A 22,926-nucleotide genomic window follows, 5' to 3' on the forward strand; every position below is an offset into this window, starting at 1 on the left:
AGATAGAAGACTGCTCTGCTGCATTAGGGCTCAAAATTAACCATCGAAATGTGTGCCTGATGTGCAAGTCAATCTGCCAAGTCATAAATGTTACAAACAGACATTTGATTACAGTGTATATTTTTAAAGTATGCTTTCTGGCTACGTAGCTTTAGCAAATACAGTTTCTTCCAGTCTGTGCTAAAAGGACAGTGATACATATGCTGTTAACCTGGCACAATACAAAATCTGCTGTAAACTGATCTCCCCGGAGGATTTCTTTCTGCAAGGGCTGTGTGCTATGAGGCAGTGTCTCCCAGATGATTCAAAGTGCCCTTGACTTGATCTGCAGTAAGCAGGAAGGAAGTTGCCTCATAGTTTCTTCTGTGATGCAGTGGTGGCATCTGAGGAGGCTGAAAGTGTGAAGGAAACTTAAAAGGAAGCTCATTCCTTTTTTTGTTTGTTTGTTTTTTTTTCCCTTATGAGAAAAAAGTTCACAAGCTTGGACCTGAAGGGGTTGGTTGGTGAGAAGTTTCTGCTTTGGAAGTAAAATTCAGACCTAGAAAATTCTATGGTGGTTGCATAAGTATTGAAATTACAACATTGCTAAAGCCTGAAAAGCAAGCAATTGACTGGGGAACATATTTCTAACATAATTGCTTTCTGACCTTTTTTTTTTGTTTTGCTTTGAGTTTTGATTAACTTAATATTAATTATAATCAGTGAAGACTGGGGAAGAAAGGGGTTTTTTGTTAAAATTCCAGCAGCTTTCCCTTGCTCTTCCATTTGGAAAAGGAGTAATTCCTGGTGCCTTCAGGAATTACTCCAGAAAAAAAAACAACAGGGAGGTCAAATTTGACACTTTTGATCCCTTGAATTAGACAACCAGGATATAAGCGATTTCAAGTCATCCCTGTATACCATAAAGGAACAAAACCCTGGTAAATATGAGTTAGAATTAATTCTTCAAAAGTGGTGCATGTTTTTTGAGGAACACAATGGCCTCTGAGCAATATCAAAGGCACCTAGCCATTTTGTGCTCGCCTATAGCAAGAATTACCAAGACTATTACAGTGGAAGAAGGCACCAGCAAGTGGGTCTTGTGCTGTTCACATATCTCCAACACACTCTGTGGTCTGCATCCTAGTGAAAGGGTATTTTCAAAGAGATTGGTATCTACAAAGCAGATGCGCAACTCTTGTATCATCTGACTTGCTCCTTGTGTCTTCAGGGAAATAACTAGGCTACTCCCAGTCCCAACATACTGTCAGTGACAGAAGAGGTCCAAGTGTCATTCTGCTGTGTCTGTCCTGACTTCCTTGCCTCTCATCCTGTTCTGTAATTGTACCTCTGCCACTTCTGGCTGAATGTTTCCTCAGGAAGTGAATAGCTTATATTCAATATCTGTCTGATGCCTTTGTGCCAGAGGTCTCATAACATAAAGATGATCCTGGAGATAAAGCCAACCCAGCTGAGAAAAAGGTGACTGCTCCCAGTATGCTTTGTGCCTTTCTGTGATTGCTCAGGGAGCTTCAACATATGTCAGGCTTCAGCATATACAGCATCTGCTCTGGCATCTTATTCTGTAGGGTGTTGGTCTTCTTGGAAGAGACCCATTTTGCTAGACACAGCTATCAGCTCATACTTAGTCTGCCTGTTCTGGGAAGGCAACGTGTTTTCTGACAACAGCCAAGATAAAAATCAAGGGTTCATTCTATTGCCACTTGAGGGCTGATGTATAACTTGCACCTTCAATTTGAAATCTCTGTTCAGAACACACATTATGGAGACAATGGGTTAATTCACTTAGACTATTTTCTGGCTTTATGAGGTTGCTGTAAACCAGAACCAGTTAAAATGCCGGGTATGATTAAGTCTGCTAGTGCTTTAATTTTGTATGTTTTGTTTTAAAATATCTACTTGGGGATACATGTATTCCATTTTTAAACTTTGTCATTATTTAATTAAAAGTTATTTAGTAGATCTGTCAATAATCTGTTATGCATATTCTACTGGGTGTCTTGTGTTAATTTTTCATCTGAAAGAGTAAAAAGAATCTTCTGAATTTTTAACTGTTGTTTAGAAAGGTTTTGTAGATAGTGTTAAATGTTCCTAAATTTTACCTCCCTGACCCACAAGAGCTTTGCTTTCTCATTTCCTGTTAATCTTTTTTGAGAAATGCTGAATAATCAGAATGGAGCAAAGATAAGATTGCCTTCTGATCCCTCTGATTTATTTTGAGAACAACTTTAGTTCTTTCTGTGTCAAAAAGATATCCTCACTTCACCTGCTTAAAGCAAACATGATACTGGAAATTCATCCAGTACCTCCAATTTATCTCCAAATTACTGTGCAAACATTAGTTAGTCTCCACAATACCCAAAAGAGGTAGATAAATGATGTTCTATTATCCCGATTATAGATGTCAATCACTATCAAGAAGTTGGAACTTGCCAGAGGTCACATTTGAAGTCAGATCAAGAGTTGGTGCATTCCTGTGCTTCCTACACAAAATCGTACTGCTTCTGTCTGCTACCTTATCTCTCCTTGTTGCTTCAGCTCCATCACTGTATCTGCCACTGAATCTTAAACATATATTCATGTTGGAGTCCTCGGTGAACAGAATACATTAACAAGCCACATCTTTTCATTAGACAGCATATATTCTCAATTAAAGATTGCCCTTTTATTCTAGACTTTTTTTTTTTCAATTAATGTGATCAAACAGGGGCGAAGGGGTGCTAATTGTCCCATGCATTTAATGCACAATGAGAATCACCTCCAGAATAATACCTATGGGGACTGCCACTGAAACTTGCACAGCGTCTTTTAGCCTGACAGAGCAAGAGCCTGCGGCTCCCTCTCACTTCCACAAATACCCTATATATTTATGAGGCCAGTTGCTGTTTTCTTCTGAAATCTCATGTAGTTTGGATCACAGCTGAAAGGACTCTGTGTGTGTGGTGAAGGCCATAATTCTTGTGCAGGACTTCTAAGAGGAAAAGCTGGTTTGGCTAGGTTGGAACCCTAGAGCTCTTAAAGAGGTGAAGTTGGCCCCTTTACTTCCTCCCCCCCGCCAAGCTCTCAAGCCAGCTGTCCAGGTGTTCGACCTTCACAGGCCACAGAAAAAACTAAGTGCATCAGAACATGCCATCCAAAATCCTCAAATGTCCTTACAGCAAAGGCTTCTCCAGTGCTAGCACTAGTGATAACACACGAGGCTTTTCACTGTAAAGCCTAACCCTTTTTTCACTCTTTGGCAAGCTCACAACAGCAAAATGTGCTCTTTTGACCACAAAATCTGCTACTGCAAATTCCCTTCTTCCTGGGCTCTTGTGAGGGCTGCTTTCTTGCTTGCAGCACATGAAGAATGTATTGGCATATTGCAAACTCATTTGAATTATTCTGATGAGGTTGTTCTCACCTTGCTGGAAAAGGATTTGCTGTAAGTTGCCACAGTCTGAGATTTCAAGCTCTTGACAGTCTTGTTTCTCTACTAGTAGGCTGGTGATTTGTCATCCTACATTCGCTTTCCTGGGTCCCAACACTATTTGTTCTTCAATGTCTACTGAATATTGAAAGGTGAGACTTCCCTCTCCCCACAGTGCTTTGTTGTTCTAATTCTGAAGCCTCCTTCCATCTATTTACTGTTGCTACATCCTACTCCAGGCATTTTCCTTCTCACTGCTTACATTGGAACCACTATTTTCTGTAGTTCTGCTTCAAAAGAGTGTCCTTTAATGTCTGATGATGACTGCAGTTCCTCCACTGCATAGCATCCCATGCTCTATGACCAGGAGATCAAATATCCAACAACAATTAAAATGTGGTTTAAAAAAAAGAATAGGTGCCACAGCCTCTGGGTGAAAGAGGAACAATCAAAAGGACAAGATGTTGATCTTTCTAAAAGGAAGAGTAGTTTCATGTCCAGAAAGGGCTAGAGAAACACAGAGCCAGGCTGAGAATAAATCAAAGAAAAATTCATGAGCAAGCCTGTGTTTTCCTGATATACATGGAAACCTGTTTTTATTCTCAACTGATTTAAAAACAAACAGAAAAAACCCACCTCAAACAAGCAGAAGGACTGCAAGCAGAAGATGTGTATTTGTAAATAACTCAGTGGAAATTAGAAAAGCAATTTGGAAAAAAGAGATCCTTTTTCCTTGAAAACATTCAACAAAGTTTGTCATATTTGTCCTGCAGACTTCAAACTGGCAAGGCTTTTTCCTCATCCAAAGATTTTAGCAAAATTTTGTGCAGAAAATTCTTTGCTTTTTATCTTTTAGTTATTCCCTCTTAAACTTTGCTGGTTTGTTCTGTTTGACTACCATTTTACTTTTTCACTTTTTTATTAAGTAAGTCTGAGGGGAGAAAAATAAACTAATGGGGGAAAAAAACTTTGGAATTTTTCTCGTGGAGAAAAGGAAGAAACTTCGAATAAACCTTCTTTGAGAGGAGGGGGAGAAATGGCAGAAAAAAAAATATCTTTTTTGCCAAAAAGAAAATGTATCTACAGTTATTTGATGAGCTCTAGATCTGAAACTGCAGAGTACATATAATACTGTTCATACTCCAAAACCTGTTTCTGAGCCATAAGTTGTGAGAAGGCTGCTTAAACATCATCTGCAAAGTTTAAAAAAAAACAAAAAACAAAAAACAATTCATCAACCTTTTCCCTCCCTCACAACCCTCATGAGTAGCTGGATTTGAAAGACAGACAAGGCTGTGGAATAAATGCTAAACAGGGGTGGTGACATGCATAGTGACTTTACTTTCGGCTCGTCTCTTTCTATGTGTGTGTTTAAATAATAAAATCACTGCCTCAGCATAATGGGAGATTCAAACCCACGAGTGACTACTTAGTATTTTGATGAAGGTAGGTGTATTTTAAGAAGTAAATGTATTCTACCCGAAGCTGGAAGCCTGTGGTGAGTTTTGTTAACTAGAAGAAGTCATAATTTGGGCTAGTGAGTTGGCTTAAGAGAGTTTTTGTGGCCTGTGGGCATTTTAATAGCAGGACTGCGGTGAGCACTTGCAGTGAGCACTAGCAGGAATTATGCAGCCTGATAGCTTTGTGTTATCTTGAAATTTTTCATGATTACAGCTAGTATCATATGCAGTGCAGGTAGTGAACGAGAAGATTTTTTTTTTTTCCATTTGTAGCCAAATATTTATTGATATGCCTCTTAAAATACAGCTTCTGCTCTCTCGATAAACATGGTACAGGGCTTGTGAACATAGTTTCCACACATAAATTGTCTACTGCATTTTTCTGAATGTATTTCTGAGCCCTTTGCCATCTGTGTACATTACAGCTCTTGTAGGAAGAGCTTTAGACCAAACTACTGCTGTATCTGGACAGTCACGTACAAGCTCATAGTAGAAATTTTTTGTTGTTGTTGTTCTTTTGCTAAAGCTGTCAAAGTGAGAAGCAAGGGATGCCACAGAAAGGGATTTCTACTGTAAGTTTTGCAGTTACTAGAATTAATGATGTGCCCACAGCTACCATAAGTGGAAATTACATCTGTTAGACTGGCATTGCTAAATAAAACCTGGTTGGCTATTGGGCTGAACAATGCGATCAGACATCCTTGTGGCAAAAAAAAAAAAAAAAGAGCTGTTGTTCCTAACATTCACATCTAGGATTTCTGCTTAAATGTATCACAATTCTTGCACCTGTAAACATCTGCATCTTATGCCTAAAATAGATTTAGGATAATCAGGATAAAAAGAGATTAGATGAAATTTCTTGCTGGTCTGAATTAGATCTTGCTGCTGAAGTCAAGAGCAGCAAAAGCTTGTATTTGCAAGAAATGTGATAAAATCAAAGAGCAGTTGTGTGTGGTGTTCTCAGCAGACATATAGCTACCTCAAACTCCTACCTGGATGAAGAGAGTACAAAAAAGTACTTCACATTGGTGCTTATAAAAATGGTACTCAAATGATCAAAACAAAAGCCTATGGATACGTAGTCCCCCTGTGCAGTATTCCATAACCATGTAGATGCCTGCTTTACTCAGTTTTAATTCCTGTCTGATGGAGGTTTTGTAATGTGAGTCTCTGCATAAGGGAACAAATGGCTTTAATTGCTTCATAGCAGAGTTCTCTGCCTCCTAGCAGAATGAAAATAAGGATGACCTCCCCAGATTCCTACACGTGAAAGATAACTTGCCCCTATTTGCAAGAATCCAGCAGAAGCTTTGTGTATGTAGATGTGCCCCCTTGCTTTGAATTTTCTTACGAGGTGACTTTCATCTTAATAGTCTTGAGTATTTTGCACTTCAATATTGAATACTTGTTTAAAATGCTAATAATATTTTGTTTATAACTTGTCCTTTTTGTAGAAGTTTTTAAAAGTATTTTCATAAATGGTTAAGACTCTCAGAACCTTCATGATGCAAGGAGATATTAGTACTGGCAGTCTCCTTATCTGATGATGATAAATAGACACACAAAGCTATCACAACTGACATGTTAAAAATTTTTCAATACCTAGCTGAGAACCTTTGGGGATCAACTTGAAGAGACTGTCTGCAGCTGTCATTGACTTCAAAGGGAGCTATGAAAATCAGGATCTGATGCTGAAATTCCTGTTGTGACTTCCTCTGTCAGATCAACGTTTATATCTAAAGGGGATTTTTGCTACTGCAGGATGTCCAAGGCTTAGCAAGACCACTGACACAAGAACTAGCCCAATGTCTGCAACCTCCTTGTGATTAGCTTGTTTTCAGCATGTTTTCAGGTGTGGTAGTGGCTCTTTTGGAAGCCAAACAGAGTCTTGAAAAGGCCACTCCTCTTGTTGCAAGAGAGTTGTTTAAAAAATGTACATATTTAATTACAAAATAGGCTGGAATCGTTTTCATGTAGAACGTACAGAGAATAAGAGGCCTAGGAACACAGCTCCAGACTTCCTAGCTTTTGCTCGTATTCCTGCCACAGTTCCCAGTAAGATTTCTCTTTCATCTACATTTGCCATAGTTCTTCCTTGCTTCCTTTCTAATAATTTAAGAGACAAGATGACAGAACAGATTAGAAAAATATCTATAAATAATACCGTACGTAAAGAGGCATTTACCCACTGAGTCTTAAAACTCATTCCCTGATTTGGTTCTATTTTTAAAAGCTTCATCTTACTTGACACTGACAATGATTCATATAAATATTAAGTATTCATTTTTAGTCCATTGCACATAAGTGAAGCTACACTGTAGTGTTCTTCGGAGTTTTTACCCTGCAGGTCCTTACTTAGGATGGAAAGAGGAATAGGAGGATTCAGTTCCTAAGTACTCTACAATTTGGTCCTATGGTCCTATATTAGATAGCATAGATGTAGCCTTTTTAAAATTTTCAATTATTTAAAAGGGGTTTTTTGTTGATTTTTTTTTTTCTTCTTCTACAGAATATAAAAATAGGATGTGTTACCCTGAATTAAAATCTAAATCTGAAGGCTGTGGAATATAACATGATTGCTTATTTATACCTCTTTGTTGTGCTGTGGTTATGTAGAACAACTCTATCACTGTTCTTTTGCTAGATCTTGTTTTTTAATTAAATCAGTTTTTAAAATGTTTTATTTATTGTCCAAACATTTTGTTCTTTAGACTGCACAGCAAAGCTATTTAAACAATGAAAGAAAATTTTTTTTTCAATGTTTGTAATTTCTAAATTCTAATACAATTGTTTTTCTGCTATAGCAGGAGTTGATAACAGATGGTAAAACTGCACAACTGCCTCTGCTTCATTAGAGCCCCTGGCAAGACTTCTATATAAGGTAAATTACAGTAGAGAAGGATATTTAACAATATACCTGTCACAGTTTCCAGTAAGATTTTGTACTAGTGTTATGTGCATCATGAAGGCAGCGAATGTAGTAGCTAGAATGTTTATTGATCCCTTCTGTGTTGGTTGTTAATACCAGAGCTAAAGCATATGTGCTGTAAAAGGCCCTAATCTTGCAAAGACTTGTTCTAGTGCTTTTCCAAGTTAAATTTATCCTGGCAATAGTTTAATTGGGATCACTTTCCTTTAATGGTGATAATGCACTTGTATTAAAAGGTAATAAAATGTAAGTGATCAATTTCCATTTAAATTAAAAGAATGTTTATGTTAAAATATTGATGAAAAGGCAGCCTTCACAGATTTTAAGAATGCTTGTATTTACATGGCATGACTGAAAGGTGACAGATTGATAGCCCTGGGAAATGTAGGTCTTTTCAAAACAAATCATGTGATATATCCTTACGCTGACTTGGGAGCTCACTTTTCAGCATGGCAGAACTGCTCAGACCCTGGGGTGAAGAAGTTCTCCCTACTTCTGTGTATTGTCTACTTCTGTGTACCATCTCATACTTTTTTGTGCGTTTTGTACGTTCCTTCTCTATAGGGGCTGCACAGAGATCACTAAATCATTGCACATGGCTCATCCTGGAGTCAACTGCATGATGACAACATACAGTTATTTCTAATAAGAACTGGCTTCGAACTAGTGAGTGACTGAAAATAAAAAAAATAGCGTTGTCACATGCTAAAGTTACGCTGTCTCTGATAATGTCACTACACATATCTGGTTTTTGCTATTAATCTTGCTGAATTCAGTAGCCCAGAATTACCACACAGGAACAGCTTCTTCGTTCCACATTATTGGAAAATGCTGCTTTCCCACATACCCAATGTATTGGTTTGCGAGATCCTCACACCATACAAACTGCATCAACTTCACTAACTGCCTGGATTATGCAGCTGTCTGAAGTTGGGAAGTCTCTTGAGCAGAGACAGATGAAAATTTGAAATCCTGCAGTTGGAGGAAGGTATTAAACCTGAAATTTCACATTCTAAGCAAAAGACTGTAGCCACTGAATTATTACATCTGGGGAACTGTTTCACACTACTAATATCTCCTGATTTCATTTGAGCATCTTTTTGAAAACAGCTTATATTTAGTGTGTATTCAGCAGGTACGTTTAAAGGATGGTGCCTGTTAGTAAAGAAAAATTACGGGCATTAACAAGGCTTTGATATAAGACCATTGCCCACAATACTAAAGCAGTTCTGGGCAGAGAAACTATTCTGTAGGCACTGAGAAATTTTAATATGCTTTTAAAAAAATTACATCTGTGTGGTTAGTGTTTTGGAAATTATAAGTTTGAACTCACATGGCTACATACTTTCATGAGTCTGGCCTCAGAAATGAAGATGTGGGAACTGACTGCTAGATTTTCATGACGCGGGAGTGATGGAGAGATGGTGGGTGCCCAGCCCTGCTGTCTCTGCAGTGGTTGGCACAACTCATACGCATACTGCACCTTTTGAAGAATCATGGGTTTGGGTGATCTTCTGCTCTGGTCCAGGTTGGTTTGGGAAACACTACATCTGAGTGTAGTGTAAATTCTTCCCAGAGATGCTTATTGTTAAGTTGCTGTTTTTACGGTAATAGCAATTAGAGGCATCAACAGAGATGATAACCCTATCGTGCTTGTTACTGCAATAAACACATAATAAGGGAGGGACGAAAAAATGCAAAGCAAGTAACCTGAGAAAAGTTGTTTTTCTATTTTGAAAATGACACGCTAAGATTAAATGTCTTGTATGATTCCACACACAGTAAAATTCATAGAAAATGAGAATGGCTGAAGCATACCCAAATGATGTGGCTTAATGACCTAATATAATGTGTTGTTTGTGTGCTTGTGCCATTGCAAATGTTCATTTGCTAAGCTATACAAATATGGCTTGCCTTCGTACTACTGGCATGCTGTAGATGCTAGCTGAAACCCCTGAGAGGATTCTTCAGAGCTAACATATGCAAGCAAGTAGGGCGCACAAATAATGACTTTAGTCAGATCTGCTAACAAATGCTCACTTGATAAGCTGCATTAATTCAATTGCTTGCAATCATCTGTCCAAGTCTCAGGTTTGGGGGGTTTGGGGGTTGGGGTTTTGGTTTTTTTTTTTTTTTGCTTTCTAGTAAATTCACACCATGTAGGTCTGTGTATATTTCTCTAGACATGTGTGGACTGTTCAGAATGAATGTTAAAGATCACCCAATAAGAACAAAGGCTTACCCAGCTGTCCTAGCCAAGACATCCTTTGAGGACCATAAATGTGCAGTTTTAGGAGTTGCTGTAGCTGATGGTAGTACATATGTGAAGATAAATTTGTGGTTTGGAGTTGAAGATGCTATAGAATTGCTATTGAATTTCAAACTTTTCATTTGCCTTTAGTCCATGTTGCTGACACAAGGTAAACTGAGCCGCTTTTCTTAGCGGAGCAAGTTCTCCAAAAGATGTTTTCTTTAAAACAGTGAATGCACTTTTGCACTATTGATTTCCTGCTGCTTAGACATAACTAACATTTCAAGTAATCTATACAGTTTTGAAATTTACATTAGGTCTTCTAATAAAATCGCTAGCACATTTGGGACTTCTTGGTAGGATAAACACTGAACTCCTATCAGCTGAACACTAAATTTCAATATTGCTTAAGCAAAATTCAGATCTAAAATGATCTGCTACCACCCCCAAAAAAGAAAACTAAACACCACCACCCAGCAATTGACTCAGTCTGGTATTGGTTGGGCTATCATAGCATGGTTAGGTTGTTCTTGGTTTGTCCTTACAAGTGCTTTACTGAAAAAGCCTGAGTTAAAATCAGTTCTGCATTATGCGGGACACATTCCCAAGAAGTGCTAAGATGTACTGTCACTAGATTTCTTGTAAAATTCTACACTAGAGGCAATGGGAAGAACCATGCTAAAAAAAGAAACGGGAATAGCACAATGTGGCTGATGTCATGTTGTCTTGTTTTTAGAGTAGAGATCAGAGAGTGCTGTGAAGGCAAGCCCTTTTGCATCGAGTGTTGTGGCAATTACACAATTGTCCTTGTCCTGAAAAATTTTGCCTGAAATAGGTCTGCATGGGTCTCTGGCTGGATCTCACTAAAATCAGTGGTAGCGGTGGCAGTGGCCCTATGAGGTGGGGTGGGATTTTACTGATGGTCTCTAAACTCTTTGCCCATGTCCTTTTCTGCCATAAGACATGACTTCCCTTGCGCTGGAGGTTGTAGGTGCTCAGCATTTTTAGGGGTTTCTCTCTATTCATTTTTTTGGAAATCTGTTATCAAATTAGAAGCATTCTGACTGAAGGTTTTCATTTAATTAATAACTGGATAAATCACAAAACTGGCCTCCACCATCTATACCTGTCAATTGATCCAGTGTAATGAAGACTGCAAGAATCCAAACAAAAAAATAGAACAGGGTTATTGGAATGAATTTTCAAAGTGAAATCTTCAACTGAATTTCTGATGCATGTCAAATAATAAGCAACCTGAACTGACCAGATCTTTCTGTATTTGAATAGGGAAATGCAGGTAATGTTTTAAATGTGTTTTTTGGAGGGCAGAGGTGGACAGGAATAGGGATTCTGCTGCAGCTGAAACAGGAAGCTATTACCCTGTTGGTGTATTTCTGTGCATATTTTTAATTTTTTTTGTGAATGCTGAGTAGATGATCCAGGAAATTCAGGAAGGAAGATGGATGTGGTTTGGTTGTGCAGACCAAAATACCTATTTTAATTTGTATTTGTCTCTGGGAAATCATAAGACTCAGTAGGGATAGGTTTTGCCTTTGTTATTTAAAACCAAATGATTGTCCTGGTTTCAGCTGGGATAGGATTAATTGTCTTCCTAGTAGCTGGTACAGTGCTATGTTTTGAGTTCAGTATGAGAAGAATGTTGATAACACTGATGTTTGCAGTTGTTGCTCAGTAGTGTTTAGACTAAAGTCAAGGATTTTTCAGCTTCTCATGCCCAGCCAGCGAGAAAGCTGGAGGGGCACAAGAAGTTGGCACAGGACACAGCCAGGGCACCTGACCCAAACTGGCCAACGGGGTATTCCATACCGTGTGACGCCACATCCAGTATAGAAACTGGGGGGAGTGGGGGCAGGGGATTGCAGCTCAGGGACTAACTGGGTGTCGATCGGCGGGTGGTGAGCAATTGCACTGTGCATCATTTGTACATTCCAATCCTTTTATTATTACTGTTGTCATTTTATCAGTATTATCATTATTAGTTTCTTCTTTTCTGTCCTATTAAACCGTTCTTATCTCAACCCACGGGTTTTACTTCTTTTCCCGATTTTCTCCCCCATCCCACTGGGTAGGGGAGTGAGTGAGCGGCTGCGTGGTGCTTAGTTGCTGGCTGGGGTTAAACCACAACAATGATCCATCTTACTGCTTTTTAAAACGGACATTCTTTCCCAGGTTTTCAAGTTAAAAGCCAGTAGGATATTTTAAACCATTTCATGCGGTTACAACACCACAATGGTCTTGACTGAACATTTTCTCAAAGTAAGTCTAGCAGGGCTAAGATTTACTGCTGCTACTGAAGTATCAACATAATTACGTAAGTGTGTGCCGGCAGTGTGTGCCTGTGTTGGTAGCTCATGTGCAGCACACACTTCGCCGGCTGTCTGCAGTGCACTGAAATCGGAGATTTATTGCATTTACAAAGGGCCATTACAATGCAATTTTAACTTACTGTCATTAAAGGGTCTTACATCATAAGCAATCACTGCAAAAAGCCTTGGACTGAGATTTATTCATAATTTTTATAGCATGATTTATAAGAGCCCCCATTATATCTTCTAAATTATATCTGAAAGAAGTGAAAATCAATTAGGACCTGGTCCTTTCACCTTTAACCGTGTTGGGTAGTACCTTGTTCTCAGCCCGAAGGAAACGGGGGTATTCCTGGAGTAAGCTATCACTACAAGAGTAGGAGTGAAGATAGCAAAATCTGGGTCCTTACTGAGCACAGGAGAAAGATGTAAAAATTATTCTAGAAATGACAGCATTTGGTTTATATTCTAGAGGGAGGAGGTGGTTCTCCATAGATTCATAGATTTCTCTGATTTCATCTGATCCTAACACTCCTGTGTACCATTTGGAGTGAATCACATATTTATGTAATGCAATATTCAGTAGAGAAAGCCAAGTCAGCCTTCTAATACTGTTCTTTCCTCAGATCAAATTCAGTATATAGTAACTGAGAAGCTAATTGTAATACAAATGCAAAGATCTCAAAATGGCTGTTCTATTAGTCTTATCCCCCAAGAATGCACTGAATTTTCATAAAATCAAGCCTATACAAAATGGAAACTCAGTTTTGCCATCTGTATTTGCATGAGAAAGAATTATGCACTTGATTATCAATTAGGGCCCAATTTTTCAATCTGAATACCCCTGCTTGCCCTTTTTCTTATGAGATACAGTGCTTGGATATGATTTGGTTGAATGTTAATTGGAGTCATGTGGTTTGAATGGGGATGTATTCTATAGTCTTTTGCAATAAAAAGTGCCAGATCATGAAGAGCTTTGTCAGTATTAGAGCTCCTATGTTTTGATGCAATATGCTAAAGATGGCCATGTCTTTAAATTATTATAAAAATATATATTTGAATATGTATGCTCCTAATAAATTGCTAAGATCTATTGCGCTTCAGTGCTTTGGAATGGAAATACGGAATGTATCTATTAAAAAGCAGTACACTGCAATTAATTTGTTATCCTGAACCATACTGCAGGAAAATTCATTTCTATCCTTGAAGTCAGTGGTAATTTTGGCACTGAATTTCAGTAACAGTAAGGCTAGGCCCTCTGTTGCTGATTTGCTAACATCTCTCCTTATGTTAAAAGAAAGGCAATATGTATCAACTTTACCAAAGTACTACCATAAATATACACAGATCAGTCACGTATTTTTACAAATAAGAAAGATGACTGCCGTTGAATACTTGACTGCACAGCAGAAGGAAAAACAAGATGGAAAAATAGTTTTCCTAGACATAGTCTAATATATCACATTTTTGTGAGCAGTTCTAAAATAGAAATACTATAATTCATCCACAGACCTTTTTATCCTTTGTCTCATGGTATACCAACAGAGAATACCAGTATTTTGTTACCTTTTTTTTTCCTAACCAAGACCAAAATAGCAAATGTCAGGAGAAGGGCAAAGAAAATAACTGAAGGCACATAGGGATGGATTAAAGAGAGAAGGGACCAAATACTGTACTGAAACCAGTCACTAGATTCATATTGATTTCAGTGGCACCACAGTTACATTTTCAGATATATTTTGGGATGGTTTAATTTTGAAGTCCTTCCTCATATGGAAATCCCACTCAGCATCGTAGGAGGTGGCAGTGAGAGGAAGGCATATATATGTGTATGCATATGATGGTATGATCCATACAATCACAGCCTTGGCTAAATCGAGTAAATTTTGTAACCTAGAAACATTAAAATTAAGTAAGATTAAAAAAAATTTAAAATGGCAACAGATGCTGTTCTTTTTTAAGGTTTTAGAATAATAGAAATAAAATTGGAAATAGGCAAATGGATTAAAAAAAAAACCCTCCTTGAATTAAAACTGCTAAGTCTGTACTAGCCAGCCATAGATTTGTCAGGTAGATAACATCATCCCTCTCATCTCCTTGTGAGGTTGTGATTTCAAAGAGATTGTAAGATGTTCTGGGCAGACATCGTATCTTCCTATGTGTTTCTGAACAACTCAAACCAAGGGAGTCATGATTCTGCATGGCTGCTATGATTTTTTTTTTTTGGTGATGGTGGTTTTAAAATTTATTACTTCTGAAGTCAGAGGGACAATTCCCAGGAGTTATTTGTGACTGTGCCTGCTCCCACCTTGGCTAATTTCATAGGGACTGAACGTGGGACTTGGTGTGAGCGGTGAACACTTTCTAACTGGCATTGCAAAGGCTTCTTTGGACAGGATGCAGAGAAGACTATACCATGCTTACTAATGGGTTATGTAAGGATTGGCAGTAACATGTCCCTTGGTGGGCGAAAATAGGAATAAAATGGGATTTTAGGAACTATATTAATAATGAATGATAGAATGGTAGTTAATAGATGTCTATCTGTAATTCCATTATACTACAAGTGCAGGGGAAACTTCATTTAATGGGGAAAGATTCTCATTTTTCCAGAGCTGTAATGCAGCGTGCAGTTAAAATTAGGCTGTCTCGTTAATTGTCAAAGTATATGGTGAGAATTACTGCAGCCAGCTTCAGTGCAGGATTAGATATGCCTCTGCAGGGGAGACCTTGCAGAAAGGCCCAAGGCAGGAGAGCAGCTCCATCAGGGCCCCTTTGATGAAAGCTCTCCCGGGGGAGAGGGGTGCCTGTGGGTGGGGGAAAGAGTGTGGTGTGGCTCTCCTCCTTTCTCTCCCTATCTGCTCGTGCTCGGCGGGAGCCTCTGGAGCACTGTCTGTGGAGCACTCCTGTGCAAAGTGTGTCCCACATCAGATGGCTGCAGAATAAGCTCCCCTTGTGAAAGGGTGATGAGTATCTTTTCCCACTCCCTGATACTTTCCCCAGTTCCTGAGCTTAGCTGTACTGGGCCAGGGTAAAGGATGAGCAGAAATTACCCCAGCCTCTAAGCCTCAAGACAGTATGGTTATTCAGGAACTAGGATCCCGTAAGCCTTCTTGTACCTAAGGGAGGTAGTTTATATAGAGAAAAATCAGTTTAAATGAACACAGCAAGGCTGAAATGCTCTGGAATGTACAAAAGAAAGCTGGAAGAAATCCCCGGGGAATACCTTTTTCCTCATCTCTTCCCCACTATCCTTTTTCCTGTCTCCTCAGTGTCCAGTGTCAGAAACTTGTCCTTCAAAAATCACCCACTGAGGAAAGCAGATCCTTCTGCAGGATGTGAAGGGACAACATGAGGAACGGGTGAGAGTTTTGCCATAAGCCTTTCCTCTTCCAGATCAGAGCTGTATAGCATATGCCAGGATGGCAAGTCAAGCTGTTGAGGACTTTCCATAGGACCCCAACAAGCTTTTATTTAAAAACAGTAGAAATGTTTATTTGAGAGGACTACAAAAGCTTCTCTGAGGGTTCATTAATGAAGCTTAACCATCCAATTTGAATGGAAGCACTAGCGCAGAATCTCAGCTGAAAGCTCCTGGTTCCCAAGCACTGACTAACCTAACGCCTGTGAATTAACACAAACACAAGCTTATCCTGCTGGGGGCGGGGGGGGGAGAAGGAAGGGGGCAAAGATGTTCGATACCTGCAGGCCAAACTCCCCAGAAAGTCAGTGGGAGCTTCGCTAGTGTAAGAACAGCATGACCAGACATAAATATAAAGGAGAGAGGATGCTAAGAAAATATTTTTCACGCATTTGTGTACTGAGGGGCCTGTGAAGTCTAAAGAGTGCAGAAGGCAGGAACTCTATTACAATGTAACTCTCGGATATGCTGCTTTAGCTTATCTGTGTAGCTTTCTGTGTGACTTTGAGTCTATTTCCCCCCTTGCATCTACTTTTGAAAAATAAATTTACAAAGTTGCCTGACCACGCAAAAAAGACAGTTCTAATAAGGTTCAAAGAAACACCTCACCGATTTAGGTGCACAATATCTATTGACATGCAGTGATATTTAGCTGCCTGATCAGATACTTTTGAAAATCTACCTGGATGCCTGTCTGTCTGCATATGCATACAGTATCTCTGTAAGTCTGGTCTTTTCCATCACCTTATTTGTTACTCTGTTCAGACTCCAGGTACCAGACTTTGCCTCTGTTATCCAAATGTGGATTCTTTAAATTATGGAGAAGTACAACACCCATTTATCTTATTAAGGTAGGTGTCTAAGGCAGTCTGTGATTTGAAACAAGCTACCTTTTCTTTTAGAAGATGATGCAATTTTTTAAAGTATTTAATCTTTTTAGAAAGAATTACCTTATTTAAGAAATTAGTGTTTAGAAAACTAGAATTTAAACTCAGCCACTATTATTTTAACAAGAAACTGTTGACTATGTTTCACCTAAAGACAAATGACTGGTGACTGGGAGCTTATGCTTTATCAAAGTAAGTTTAGAAATAGGCAAAATTTGCAGAGTTATCTGATTTTGCCTGACATATACAAATGCTCTTGAGTCTCCCCTGGCCATCTACAATGACAATACATGTAATTTAGTATGAGTTAGGTCCTGGTGAAGCAAAACAGTCAAATATACTTGTATTTGTAAGCAGTGTCTACCAAAATGCTCCAAGAATGGCTAGATCTGAGTAAATGCTGAGCTTTCCATAGACAGTTCCTCAACATTCATTTAGTGTAAATCAGAGATTTAGTCCAGAGAAATCTTGCTTTATTCAGATATGCAGGTTTTCATTTAATCTTAACATTCATATACTGTATTCCTTTTACTTGCCCAAGTGTAAAAGTATAATGGTTATGTAAACTGATGCTTATATTAAGATGTTATTTTGACATACATTTTGGTGCCATACATAAACACCAAACATGTGCATAATAACCACCATTAGTACAAGTCTCAGGTCCAATTAGGATGACACATTTTTGTGATGTATTTTTTTGACAAGATGGCAATGCGAATTTAAATTTTTGCATGACTGAAATACAGTTTCTAATTGAAAGTAGCGTACACAATTAAAAGTGAAGTAACAGTGGATTTGTTGCCTGACTTTACTAATGGTTGCTTTAATATACCATTCACTTGTTAATGATGCTATCAATTATTTTACTGTAAATTAGCTATTGTGAATTTAAGGTCTTTTTGCAATGTCTGTGTTAGGTTACAGGGGCATAAATCAAACTCCCATCTCTTTTTACATCCATAACTATAACATATGGCTTTTATTAGAAAATGTTAAGTGTCTTATAATGTCTTCTTAATGGACAGTGTGTGCATGTGTTGATGATGAAAGCCATCTTCCTTCATGCAAAATATTAATGCTTATGGCCTACATCTCCATAGATACAAGTTAAAGAATCATATTTAACCCATGAAATATTCAGTATACACTCCAACTTTGCCCAGAATTCATATTTCTCTAGTTTAAGAATCCTTTAAGGAAAGAACAACTTAGAGTTAAATCAGGGGTTGAATTCTACCAGGTATGCACATGTAATTGTGAACAACAGCATAACATCTACTGCAAAACCCAACAACAAACCCAAATTACTTTACAAAATGCCTTTTCCTAAATGAAAATACCCACAGCGAATTAGAAAATGGAATTTATATCCTCCTAGAAGTCCAGCTAGCACATCACAAAGACTCTTAATATTGGTTATAGATTTTGTCCTCTGACCTAAAATATCATAATGCTTCCAAGCAAAAAGGTGCTTTAGCCTCTGTTTGTATCCTTTTCATTGGGACAGCATTATCCATTTGGCTTTTGGACCATTCCACAAAATCTTGGACAAGCACACTGCTTTGACTTGAAATGTGTTTTACCAACAGATTCCTGGGCACCAGAGATCTGCCATTCAAATCAATGCCTGCTAACATTGGGCTTGATTAAAGGAAGCTAACTAAGCCTTTTGAGGGATACCCTCCAGCCTTCCCCCTCTGTTTCCATGTTCCCTTGGCAGAAATCAGGGATTTGAAAGCTGCAATTCAACAGCATTATCCTTTCATCTCGTGGTAAATATTTTATTATTCCTTTATCCTCCATGCTGTTTAAAGGAATTCATTTAAAATATTAACTTCTTTGTTCAGGGAGGAAATCTCCAAAGGGTGTGCAAACAAGAATCTTTAGAAATGCACCAAGATATAACTCCAGGCTGTGCTCCAGCTTTCCCCATTCATTCAGTCTGCAGACCTGGTGGCCCACTGCTGGAGATCTCTACTCAGACTGAGTCCCCAGCAGCTGCTGTTCCACCACCCATTCATACAGGACCAGCTCCCCTGTCCCTGCATTTCCACTTCTCTTTCCTCCATCTGTCCAATTTGCTCCCTAATCTGATCTCACTTCTTCGATCCACCTCAGGAACACTGATCATCCTGCCACACCAAAGCACCACTCATCCCTACCGAGGGCTGGCAGCAATTATGCTGTAACAAAGGTACGTTTAAGAGAGGAGTAAAACCTATCCAAACCAATTTCTTTGTGAAGGCGTTACCCTTCATCTATTTCCCTGCTTATCAGTATGGGTGTCTTGGGGGTTAATCCTGCTGCTGCTCCTGAAGTAAATGTTTTCTTTACTTTTGACTTCAGGAGAAGAATCAGGCCCTAATTAATGTAATTATCCTCCTCTGTAATAGCATGAAAGGTACCTACTTAGAGGAGTTGGGTGTTGGGTGACTGTTTAAGATCATCTTTATCCACAGCTATGCTGTGAACTGCACCAGTGTGCATTCCCTTTCCAAAACAACCGCAGGCACCAGGAGGGGAGGAGTTGTCCTTCAGTAGCCAGGGAAGAAACCTGTCAAACACAGTGTCCCTTCTACATGAATGAACCCTCTCCTCTGATTAATACTTTGCATTTCCCACAAGTGAAAAGACAGAGTGAGGAGGTAAGTGAGGAACTGAATTACCCATTCTCAGAGAAGCACGATCATAAATATTTGAACATGGTATGTATGAGAAAAGAGAAAGGAACAGACTCCCTTCCCAGTCCAAGCTGAGAAACTCTCCAAATGCCCTCGTCTCCCAGGGACTGCCTGCTCCTGTGACCGTTTCTCCATCTCATAAAGGGGAGAGAGCCGTTAGCTCGTAAGACGGCTGGACAAGGCTTCTCTCTTTACTGGGGGATGACTGACTGTAAAAATCTGTGCATGGAGGGAAATTACCTGGTATAATGGAGATCTCCCTGGCCCGTGAAGGGGACCCTGCCCCAGGCTGTGTGGGTTTTTAGGAGGCTGTTAGAAAATAAGGGTCTCTGGAAGCCCACATACGGGTACATGAGCTCATGCCTTGGTGTCCACTCGTGCCCCACGCGTGAGGCCTGCTTGAGAGCGTGAGTTATGTCCCCATAGCCCGTGCATGGTTTTTGTATGGCTACACACATGGATGGCTGCTCTGTGCTGACGGTGGAACTAACCCTGATGATGCTGGGAGGAAGTGGGGCTGAAGGGAGGTTGGAGTGTTTTGATGAGGGTGCTGATTGCATAGCTTACCCTTGCATATCTGGAGGAGTAGGGATCCTCAAAGAGTGCCCAGATGCGGGGCTGCCACCGTCTCCAGAAGCCCCCGGACCTGCCATCTGGGGAGTCACTAAGTGCTAGGCGTTTTGTCATCTCCAGCTCCTCTTCGCCATCACCAGAGTCTCCGGTGCCATCTATGTCTCCGTCCTCGGCACTGCTATCCAGGGGTGCCCCACCAAAGCTGTCCAGAGCCTCTTCGGCGTCGCGGTGCTGCCGGTAGGTCATCCAACAGCAGGGCTCCACATCGGTCTCATCGATGCCCCAGAAGGCCAGCTCCTCCTCATACAGGGGCCCGCACACGTCCGCGGGGCAGTGCAGCTTGCCAGTGCGGTAGTAATTCAGGATGTGGGCGAAGACGCCCGGGTGCCGGTCGAAGAAAAACTCATCCGTGCGGGGGTCATAGTCGAAGTGGCTGTGGGCATCGGGCTCGGCGATCCAGGCCAGCCGAGTGCCGGGCAGGGTGCGCAGGGTGCTGCGGTAAGTCTGGTGCCTAGTCCCTCCCACGTTGATCACAATGCGGTCGCTCTCGTCGCCCTGGCCCATCTCGTCTCTTATTAGGCATGTCGCAGACTCATCCGAGCAAGCACGGCAGGCAGCAAGCCCGTCAGGGGACGGCTGCTGGGCGGCAGTCGGTGCCTAACCCGAGCCCCGATCCAGGCCCGCGGGGGCGAAGGGCCCCGGCCGGCTCCGCTCCGCTCCGCTCCGCTCCGCGGGGGCCGCTCCGAGGGGAAGCCGGTGCCGCTGGCTCCTGGCGCTGCACCGCCTTCGTCTGGAGTCAGACGCTCGGGGGCCCTGGGAGCTGCAGCCGCGGCGGAGGGGCAGGGGCAGGGGGGACCATGCTCCGGGAGCGCGGGCGCTGCGGTGCCGGGGCGCAGGGACGTGCCGGAGGGGGAGGGCCCTTCCCTGGTTGGACGTGGCCAAAAGCAGACACCAAAAAAAAAAAAAAAAAAGGGGGGGGGGGGGGGGAGAAAAATCGCGGCACCGGCGCTGCCCACAGGTGCTCCGGGCGCGGGGCTGCGGGGCGCCGGGCAGGAGGCGCGGGTGGGCGCCGGTGCCGGCTGCAGCGCCGGTGCCGGCTGCAGCCCCCGCGGGCGTACGGCGGGGCTGTGCCCGCGCCCCTCCCGGCGGTGCGGGGCGGGGGGCGCCCGCAGGTGCTGAACGGACAGCGCCGCGCGCCGCCCTCCCGCCGCGCCGCCTCCGCCCCTGCGGCCGGGCCGGGCCGGGTGGAGCGCGCTGCCGGTGCGGGCGGCGGGGACCCGCGCCGCTGCCGCTGCTCCTGCCGCTGCCGCCGCCGCCGCCGCCGCCGCTGCCGGGCGGCTCGGTGCAGCCCGCCCGCTCGCCGGACGGCGCCGCGCAGGCGCGCTGCTCCCGCCCCGCCGCCGCTCTCCGGGTCCTAGTGCCGGCCGCGCCCCGAGGGCGCCCTCCCCGGCTCCCGCCGCCCCCACCCCCGCGGTCCCTCGGCCGCCCCGCCGCGTGTTCCCGTGCCGCTGCCGGCGCAGGGCTCCCTGCTCCGGTGCCCCCGGCTGGGGGGAAGAGCGCCCTCCCCCTCCGCTCGCGTCCCGAGTAACCGGGCTCCTTCAGCGGCGCGGTAGCGGCGCTGAGGATCCCCTTCGGGAAGCGCTGGGGTCTCCGGTGCTGCCCCCCGCTCGGCTCTGAGTGACCCTCCCTAGCGCTGCCGAAGCCAGTCATGGCTGGTCTCGCCCTTCGTGGGCCGGGGTCGCCGAAGGGCAAGATTCACGACCCCCCGGGCGTACGTGTCTTACGTCATGAGCGGGGATGCCCGGGGTTTGCCTTTCCAACCGCATCACGCCTTTACGTGGTCCCACACACCTGCTCCATTTCTCCATCTTGTCTTCCGTTTTTCCTACTGCTCACTTGTCTTTTCCCTAACACCCGGGTCGGTAGTAGGCTGCGATTTGGGTTCGTGCTGTTTATTCTTTTTTATTCTCGTTAATTCACAAAGAATGCCAAGAGAAGCTTCACATCTACAAAAAGACCAGTTGCTGCCCTGCGAGGAGCTTGAAGAACAGCGGGGAGATGGTTGTGTGGAAGGGAAGTAACAGAGGTATGTGGACACGTTCTGTATTTGGGTTTATTTGCTGCCAGCATCTCAGGAGGAGTGGGCTTACGAGAGAGCCTGGAAAGCTGAGCCCCTGTGGATGAATCGCAGGAGGTCGTGTCACAATGAGTGGATGAGGTGGAGAAACACAAGATTGAAGGGGATATGGTTGAAGAATGCTGCTGGAGTGCAGAAGTGGTAGGGACAACCTAGTGGTCAACGGAAGAAGGTAGACTGGGGGAACACAGTTAAGCTGAGCCTTGAAGGAGGACAGAGATTCGGGTCTGCTGGAACAGCAGGTGAATAACAAGTGGAGGGCTGCCAAGGAGCAAGTGGTGCGGTCAGGTTTGTGAGAGGAGGTGTTTGGCCATCCACAGCTTCCTTGGCTTGCAGAGGAGCACTGTGCGTTTGGGATGCAGAGAAGAGAACTTTGCAGTGGTTGTGGTAGGATATACTAGAGAGGCCTAAACAGCAGATTTGTCTGTGTAAATGATAACAGATTAGTCTTGAAGCTGGTGGGGGCAGAAGGAAGGCCCAGGAGCTGGGTGCTATTTGTGTGTGACTCGTGGGACAAGGGAAGGAAGATAGTGGAAATGGGGAGTACGTTACTGCTGTCGGCAGTGACGAGAGAAAAGGGAAAGTGAGGCTAAACCAAGGCAACACTGCTCTTCAGCTAGCATAAACTGGTGACAAAATCTCCAGGAAGAGATGCCAGACAGCCACTTGAGCGTTGGGATTGAACAGAGGCAGAAAGGTTGATGACAGAGGGAGAAACCTGAGCGTCACAAGCACAGAAATGCTATCTAAAATCCTTCAGAATTGCCGGATAGAGGGCACAAAGGGAGAAGAGGGCAGGTCTGTGAACCCAAGCCTGGCATTAAGAAAGGAAAAGAGGATGATGACTC

General features: G+C 42.4%; 1 protein-coding gene and 1 long non-coding RNA gene across 6 annotated transcripts in view; one reads left to right on the forward strand and one right to left on the reverse strand.

Annotated features, from left to right (window-relative positions):
• The window catches only part of KCNC1 (potassium voltage-gated channel subfamily C member 1), a 129,954-nt gene extending 108,747 nt beyond the window's left edge, over positions 1-21,207 (reverse strand). Inside the window, exon 1 of one of the 5 annotated variants that reach the window (XM_069803714.1) lies at positions 19,936-21,207. In XM_069803714.1, coding sequence (XP_069659815.1) covers positions 19,936-20,505 — 570 coding nt within the window. In that variant the 5' untranslated portion in view covers positions 20,506-21,207. The remainder of the gene's footprint in view (positions 1-19,935) is intronic. The other 4 variants (XM_069803716.1, XM_069803715.1, XM_069803713.1 and 1 more) reach the window with 4 other exon arrangements.
• LOC138689268 (uncharacterized) lies at positions 7,243-18,881 on the forward strand. The gene is made up of 5 exons (XR_011328110.1): positions 7,243-7,750; positions 15,649-15,738; positions 16,563-16,648; positions 18,277-18,459; positions 18,806-18,881. It is a non-coding gene; the product is annotated as an uncharacterized lncRNA (long non-coding RNA).
• Positions 21,208-22,926: the final 1,719 nt, after the last annotated feature.

The sequence above is a fragment of the Haliaeetus albicilla genome, chromosome 16 (genome assembly GCF_947461875.1).
Source record: "Haliaeetus albicilla chromosome 16, bHalAlb1.1, whole genome shotgun sequence".
In the NCBI taxonomy this organism is placed as follows: domain Eukaryota; kingdom Metazoa; phylum Chordata; class Aves; order Accipitriformes; family Accipitridae; genus Haliaeetus; species Haliaeetus albicilla.